Source organism: Nicotiana tabacum, chromosome 9, assembly GCF_000715075.1.
Source record: "Nicotiana tabacum cultivar K326 chromosome 9, ASM71507v2, whole genome shotgun sequence".
Taxonomy (NCBI): Eukaryota; Viridiplantae; Streptophyta; class Magnoliopsida; order Solanales; family Solanaceae; genus Nicotiana; species Nicotiana tabacum.
In genome coordinates, this window is record NC_134088.1 from 42,488,413 (window position 1) to 42,496,586 (window position 8,174).

General features: G+C 36.3%; 1 protein-coding gene across 2 annotated transcripts; it reads left to right on the top strand.

The window, feature by feature from the left end:
- Positions 1-435: 435 nt before the first annotated feature.
- On the top strand, positions 436-7,848 carry LOC107796870 (putative E3 ubiquitin-protein ligase LIN-1). 2 transcript variants are annotated; one of them, XM_016619698.2, is made up of 15 exons: positions 436-1,341; positions 2,818-3,057; positions 3,157-3,242; positions 3,327-4,433; positions 4,513-4,657; positions 4,759-5,013; positions 5,117-5,423; positions 5,616-5,740; positions 5,818-5,934; positions 6,467-6,598; positions 6,675-6,797; positions 6,891-7,001; positions 7,072-7,218; positions 7,314-7,559; positions 7,681-7,848. In XM_016619698.2, the coding sequence occupies exons 1-15, from the start codon at positions 568-570 to the stop codon at positions 7,696-7,698; spliced, it is 3,933 nt and encodes a 1,310-aa protein (XP_016475184.1). In that variant the 5' UTR covers positions 436-567; the 3' UTR covers positions 7,699-7,848. The 2 variants fall into 2 exon arrangements, with proteins under 2 accessions (XP_016475184.1, XP_075077740.1); XM_075221639.1 differs by lacking the exon at positions 6,891-7,001.
- Positions 7,849-8,174: the final 326 nt, after the last annotated feature.

Genomic DNA, 8,174 nt, shown 5'->3' on the forward strand with positions numbered 1-8,174 from the left:
CTTAACAACATTTACTGTTTTGTTTCAGCTTGTTATAATTTGTTTTACTGATTTTTTTTTATCACAGGGATAACAAAAATCTGAGATAATTTGAAGAACTAACATCGGCATACACCGTATATAATGCCATATCTCATAAATTCAAACGTGCATTAACATCAACCTTATTATAGCAACCCATGTTTGTAATCATATGTTGGGAATTGAGGAATGACGACATGTCTCAAAATTTATTGTCTCCCGTCATAAGAAAGCAGAAAAAAGAAAAGAGGATTAGCAGCTTACAGGAAGGCTCTAGGAAGTCAGGGTATAAAGAAAGTTGCGATATCAGTCAAAATCTCCAGCCGGCGAGACGGCAAGACATGTTTTCTCTCACTTGACTTTGAAAAAGAATGTCTACATATTGTAACATTTGTCATTTTACAAAGAAAAATAGCCGTCCCGCATGTACTTTTCGCGCTAGTTTACCAAAGTCAAAGACTCGTATTTCCGGTATCTTCAACTTCAGCCCTCCAAATTTCATCAAAAATGTAAAAATACCAAATTTTCATCCTTCACTGGCCATCAATGGCTACCTCCACCCCTTTAGACAACATCCTCCGCCACACCACCGTGTTCCTGTTGGATATCCTTTCGCAATCTGACCTACGTCTCCGTCTTTTCTCAGTTTTTCTTCAACGAATTCAATCCGATAAGCCCCTCAATCTTGCAGCTGAAACTATAGAAAATGCAGTTTCCACTTCCAACTCTTCCATCAAATCTTCCTCTCTCAGACTGGCGGAAAAGATCCTTCTTTCTTATTCTGAAAACCCATTTTCTTCCTTTTTGTTATCCCTCGTTTACACTCTTCTGCGCAGACCACATGATGCTGCTCTTAGTCTTCTTGATGTGTTTTACACCGACCCTTCAATTGCAAGATTGGAAATTGCACCCCTTGTTTTTGAAGAGCTATTTCTCATTCATTTTATTCCCATTCTTCAATGGTATAATGAGCAAAGGTCAAGAATTATGTCTTGCATATCACTAAATTCGGGTTATCATGGCGATGATGAGTCAGTGGTGGTTTTAGCAGCTACGAATTCATTGTCAGCTATGAGTGGAGAGCAAGCTTCGGAGTTGAAAGATTTGGAGAGAGAGTATGAAGAAATTCTTGATGAGAATTGTAGGGTTTTCGCTCAATATTTCAAGGAGATTTTGCGTAATAAAGATGAGTGCAAGTTCACGGATCCGCCATCCGTAATAGTACAACGGAATGAAAAGAGTGAATGCTATTTTGTGTTTAGCAAAGATGAGGAGATGACCAATGAAGAATTCGGACTGAAAAATGGACGGTATTATAATGTAATGTTTTACTATTACTTAGAGTTCTACCTTAATTTAGTTTACTGTGCATTTTTTAATCTCATGATTATGCTTTATTGCTTAAATTTTTTAACTTTTAAAAAAGGTTAATCAATTCTTTGCCATTTAGAGAAACTTTACTAACTCTAATACCTCTCCAAATTTCATTTGCTTCTCATAGTGGAGTACTAGAGTGTCACGACCCAAGCCCATAGCACGTATTGTCCGTTTGGGGTCTAGGCTCACGCGAATTTGTGCTTTTTGGGTTATGACATCTCAAAGCACGTGTACCATGTGAACTTGTATCATTCCTTATATAACTCTTTACTTTCCTCTCCCATTCTGATGTGGGATTTACCTAAGGTGACATATGCACCCCTCTTCAGAAGCATGCTAGCCTAGAAGTCTACTAGTTCTATTTGACCCGCCCTCTATGAGGGGCATCACTTGGAGTGTATATGTCTCTAGGACTAGCTAATGGAAATTTCTAGGTCATATTTACCGTGTAGGTTTCTAGCTCTACTTTAATAAACTTTTGGCACTGGCTGGTCCAGAATTTAAATGATGTGGTTTTTAAGTTGACATAATTTGTCCTAAAATATATATGTAACTCTATATCTAAAATTATTTTTCAAATACACATATAAGGTTCGATGCCGAAGAGTTCTACCGAACGTGCAAACTGATTGTTGGATTTGTCACTACCTTGTACAATTTACTAGATCAATTTCAACGACTATGAAATTTTCTACCCTCTAATTTAGACCAAAAGCTTCTTTGTCTCTATTACACTCACATTATTCATTTATACAGATTCCATTAAAATAAGAATCTGTTCTGTCTGCACTTCCTTGGCTGTGCGTGCTCGCTCATTTTTTACTCCGTCCATCCTGAATAATGAACGAAATATGAATTTTGAATAGTTTCAATATGATTGCTTGTTCACAACGTAGAAGTCAATATCCGATCTACTAAGTTAAACCTATTCTTAGTCTGCTGCTTCTGCTAAGGGGCCTTGATGATAAACAACTGCTAATAAAGCTTTTAAGAGCTTTGTTAACTATTTCTACGGTTTCAATTAGTGTGGCGTAATTTGACCGAACAAGGAGTTTAAAAAAGAAAACTACATGCTATGAAATTTCTGCAGCTATAAGTATGTCATTATGGGTAATATGAAAAGTTTAAAATAAATTCTTTCTAAATATTGAAATGTGTTATCCTTTAATTTTGAATGGACTAACAAGGAAACAGTGACGTAAAATGAAAAGGAGTGAGTAAGATTTGGGCTCTTTAATTTTCAGTTTCTTTTGCCAAGAACTTAGTCTATGGAAAAATCAGATTATCCTGCATAAATTAGAAGAATTATATTCTCCATGACATTTTTAAGTCTATGGAAACATCCTATGAATCAACAGTGTAATTTCTCACTAAACATTATTTTTCTATGATTCATTAGTCTTCTATACTTGTGTGCAGCCAATATGGGCAGATTCTGCCGAAGGAGACAAGTCGTTCAAATTCAATATGTGTAGCAAGAATTTGTCCAAGTTTCCATCATTTTATCCCGAGAGAGTTTCTCTGAAAGTTTTTACAAACCAAAGATCATCATCAAAAACAAAGCCTTTCGGCAATTCCAATTTTGATTCTGTACCTAAGTCTTGTTCAGATGAAAATTCCAATGATCCTTATTCCACAGAATCTGAAGCCAAAAATGAGGTAATCGATACTAACAATAAAATGAGAATTAGTCTGCAGACAGATACACCTATGCATATTGTTCTAATAATTAATTAAAGTATTCCTTGTGTCTTTTAGGACATGAACAAAAGAATGGCATTGCTCAACACAAGGCAGAGGCAAAACTTAAACGAAAAGCAGCCTATTTTGGGAGAATCAAGCTGGTAGGTATTAAAAAATGACTTGCTAGAAATCTGCATTATATTTTCTTGGACATGATATTTATATGACTTTTATCACTATACCAGCCATCCAGATCCTTTGATGGAAAACTATGATAATATGCAATCCAGTGGAAAAAATACACCTCCAAAGGATTTTGTATGTCCTATAACTACTCATGTAATTGAAGATCCAGTGACTCTTGAGACTGGTCAGACATATGAAAGAAAGGCAATTCAAGAATGGTTGGAAAGAGGAAACTCCACTTGCCCAATCACACGGCATAAGCTACATAGTACTCAACTACCAAAAACAAATTACGTGCTCAAGCGCCTCATAGCAAGCTGGCAGGAGAAGGACCAGAATTCAGCTCTTGTTCAAACGAAACTGATTGCACCGACTGAATATGAACCAGTGAAGAACAAGCCTGGAACCATCAGTGAGCTTCGTCGTGCAATAACAAGCCTCTGCACATCAGAGATTTTGAGAGAGTCTGAAATGGCAGTGCTCCAAATTGAGCAGTTCTGGAGAGAAGTTCAGATGGTTGATATTCAGACAATGCTCTCAAAACCTCCAGTTATCAATGGTTTTGTAGAGATCCTTTTCAATTCTGTTGATCCCCATGTTCTGATGGCGACAGTATTTCTCCTTTCTGAGCTGGGCTCAAGAGATAATGGTGTCATCCAAACACTTACCAGAGTTGACACTGATGTAGAATGCATTATTGGTCTTTTCCAGAAGGGGTTACTGGAAGCTGTTGTTTTGATCTATCTTTTGATTCCATTGATTGGGAATCTTACAGACATGGAATTGTTGGATTCTCTTTTGAAAGTTCTCATGAGTAGGGAGGAAGACTTGGTTAACATGTTCATGAAGCCCAAAGCTGCTTCAGTGCTACTTCTGAGACATATACTTAGAAACACAGACGATAAAGGAGCTCCCAAAATTGCTAAGAGGTTGACTTCAGCAAAAGTAGTTGAGGCCATTGCAGGCAGCTTGGAAGCTGAACTAGAGGAAGAACGACTATCAGCTGTCGTTATACTGTTGAGATGCATGCAATTGGATGGAAGATGCAGGAATATTATAGCCGACAAAGTAGAACTAACTCACCTGTTAGAGAGCTTCATTGGAGCAAACGATGCAGATAGGTTTGAGATTGTCCAATTCCTATCTGAACTAGTCAAGTTAAACAGGTACTTAAGTCTAACTATATGAAATTCCATTTCTGTAGCTTGTTCAAAAACTTTTTACTCACTATATTGTTTACTCCAGGAGGACACTTAATGAGCAAGTGTTGCACATAATTAAGAATGAAGGTAGCTATAGCTCAATGCACAGCCTCCTCATATATCTTCAGACAGCTCTCCCTGATCAGTGTCCTGTTGTGGCTGGCCTACTTCTCCAACTTGATCTGCTTGTACGAGTCTCAATTTATCTCTATACCATCCTTCCCCTAACTCTCTGTGTTTATTCGAGCCATCACATCTATGACATAACTTGCGTGGTTTTGAACTGCAGGCAGAACCAAGGAAAATGAGCATCTACAGAGAGGAAGCTGTAGATGTCCTAATTATGTGTCTCAGAAATTCGGATTGTCCTGCCTCTCAAATAGCTGCTGCTGAGACAATTTTAGCACTCGAGGGAAGGTTTTCCTATTCTGGGAAGCCTCTTATCAGGGAACTTCTACTTAAACGTGCAGGACTTGATGGGACAGATAACAATGTGGCACAAAATAAAATTAGATATCCATCTAATGATAGTCAAGAAACAACGGTCAGCTTCATATCTAGTAGTATTCGAAAATCGATGATACAAGATATATGCCAAATGCTAAATTTCATTCCTCTTCTTCTGTTTCGTAAAAATATTGTTGTAGGAAGAAGAGAAAGCTGCTGAGAACTGGGAGAGGAAAATGGCATTTTCTCTGGTCAGCTATGAATTTGGATTACTATTTGAGGCTTTAGCAGAGGGCATGAAGAGTAAATCAGCAGATTTATTTTCTGCATGTTTTGTGTCTTCTACTTGGCTGGTATACATGCTGACCGCTCTTCCAGACACTGGAATTAGAGGAGCAGCAAGAGTATGCTTTCTCAAGCAGTTTGTATCAATATTTAAGTCTTCCAGAGACACAGAGAATAAGGCACTTAGCTTGCTTGCACTGAGGAGCTTTATCCGTGAGCCTGGTCAGTGGAATATTTAAGTTTAGATGTTTTCTGGTATGCATAAGTAGTAATCACTCAATTGATGTGGAATTATTTGTCTATACATGATGTATTTTTGACAACTTTCTGTGGTTTAATTAGTCATGGTTTTATATCTAAGGTCTATTGTTGGTCACTGAAGATTATTCTCATTTGTCATATGGTGAATTTCAGAAGGACTAAATGATCTTACAAACCATGTCAAGGATATACTCAAAGGCTTGAGAGAGCTAAAGAAATCATCCACCATTGCTGTTGAAATGCTAAACCTTTTCTCAGAAGAGCGTGAATCAAGTGCAGTAAGTTTCTGGTATGTCCTTACACTTTATTTCAGCAAAGTTAACCACCCTAATCCTCCAAATTTTACTGGTATCAGGATATGTGGAATCATAAAGAAATTGTACAAGAGGATTGCAGTGCTAACGGTGAAGTCAATTCAATTGTGTTCTTCAGAAATATAGTTTTTTCCAGTCATACAGATGGATCTATAAAGGTCTGTTTTCATAGGTTCAAGAATGCTTGATTTTTCCTACCTTGTGAATTGTAAATCAATGATTATTCCTTTTACCACTTATGAGTAAGGTGTGAATCATAAGCTTCTAACTATGCCACACACAAAGAAGAGATCAGATGTGGTATTCCAGGGTAGTCTTTGCCAGTGGTGGAATGCAAGATTTCCACTAAGGGGGTTCAAAAAAGAAAAAAGCTAAAAAATCAAAGGAAATTGTAGCTAGTTGGAATGGAACCAATGACCTCACAAAGATTTTGAACTCTCTTGACTAGTAAGCTATGCTTTTAGGCTATAACAAGGGAACTCAAAACATAATATGTATTATATATACGGTGTAATTTTTCCGCCCGCTTAAATACGCCCTAATGCCTACCCCTACATATCATGAATTCTTGTTCATCAAAAATGTATTAGAACAATGTTTGGGTAAAAGTACCTTGGTAATGTGAGAAATTGTAGTAGAACAAAGAGCTTGCAGAGCTGAGTTTGATGGAAAATTTCTTTATCTTTGAAGGTGTGGAAAGTAAAAGCTAAAAGTTTACACCTCATTCAAGAGATCCGAGAACATCTCAAAGCGGTGACAAGCCTGGTAGTTGTACACTCAGCAGAAAAATTGTACAGTGGTTCACTTGATAGGACTGTGAGGGTAAGATATATATCCCACAGATTCGTAACATATATATGGTTTATCTCGCTAAACCTGTCTAAATTTTCACTTGTAGGTGTGGTTAATCCAGGATGAAGGAATAGAATGTGAAGAAGTTCATGAAATGAAGGATCATGTCAATAACCTACTGGTTGCAAATAGCTTGTCATGCTTCCTTCCTCAAGGAAGTGGAATTAAGGTCAGTTGTCCATGCTCTTTAAGTAGAAAATTTTGAATGTTCACTTCACATTTTGTAAAAACAATAAACATTGACTGGTTAACCTAAAATCAGGTGCATTCATGGAATGGAGCAACTAAACTAGTAAATCAACAGAAGTATGCAAAATGCTTGACTCTTGTTAAAGGAAAACTGTATTGCGGATGTCTTGATAACAGCATACAGGTTTAAAAAAAATTCCATTGGAGAATTAGTTTGAGAGAAGATGCACCTAATATATTTTACTCATCTATAGGAAGTTGATTTGCCAACTGGAACAATTAATTCAATTCAAAGCGGCTCAAGAAAATTATTAGGGAAATCAAGTCCAATTTATGCCATACAAGTTAATGAGGGACTACTATATTCAGCTGGTACATCCATGGACGGAGGAGCTGTGAAGGTACAAGCGTATTATAGATAGTCATTAACCAATTTAGTTTGAATATACTCATTAACATCCTAAAATTTTCTTTTATATATTGTTTGGTCAAAAAGATATGGAATACAGAAAATTACAGTATGGTTGGATCATTGCCATCTACATTAGAAATTCGTGCAATGGCTGTCAGTTCAGAGCTTGTCTATCTAGGGGGGAAAGGTGGAATTTTGGAAGTCTGGTGTAAAAAGAAACATAATAGAGTGGAAGCACTACAAACTGGTATAAATGGTAAACTTCTTTGTATGGCTCTTGATGTTAATGAAGAAACTTTGGTTATTGGAACATCTGATGGCAGAATTCAGGTAGACTACTTCTCTTCTAATCAGTTCTTCCTTTTCAATTGGTATCTTCTAACTTCGACCAGAATGTTCTGTTATAGTGATCCTTTGAACAAACAAATATGAATCTTTTGGTTTTCTGCAGGTTTGGGGGCTGAGTTGAATAGATTGTGTAATAGCTGGTTTTAGAGCTGAGATTGACATTCTTTTTAAGAAATAAGCAATGCAAATGTCCATATCAACAATATTAAATTACTAAAATTTGTACATAGTTGAATTTGTTACATCAATAAACTGTTGACCTTGATCTTAACCATAACGTTACGTGGTTCAGTTTGTCAATAGGAAAACTGGACGACCTAAATGATAATTTACAGCATAGCACATTGCCTTAATATTCCATTTCATGAAGACGAGGGAGAAGATATTACGCCTCGTGGGAATATGCCCCTTAAAAAGTTACACTATGGTTCTTCAAAACAAGTTCATTATTGAAGTAGAATAAGTTCAATGCTCAATAAATCAACTTTGGTATTAAACATTTATTTATATGAAGGAAGAAACAAATATTTAATAAGAAAATAATAATAATAATAATAATAATAATAATAATAATAATAATAATAATAATAATAATAA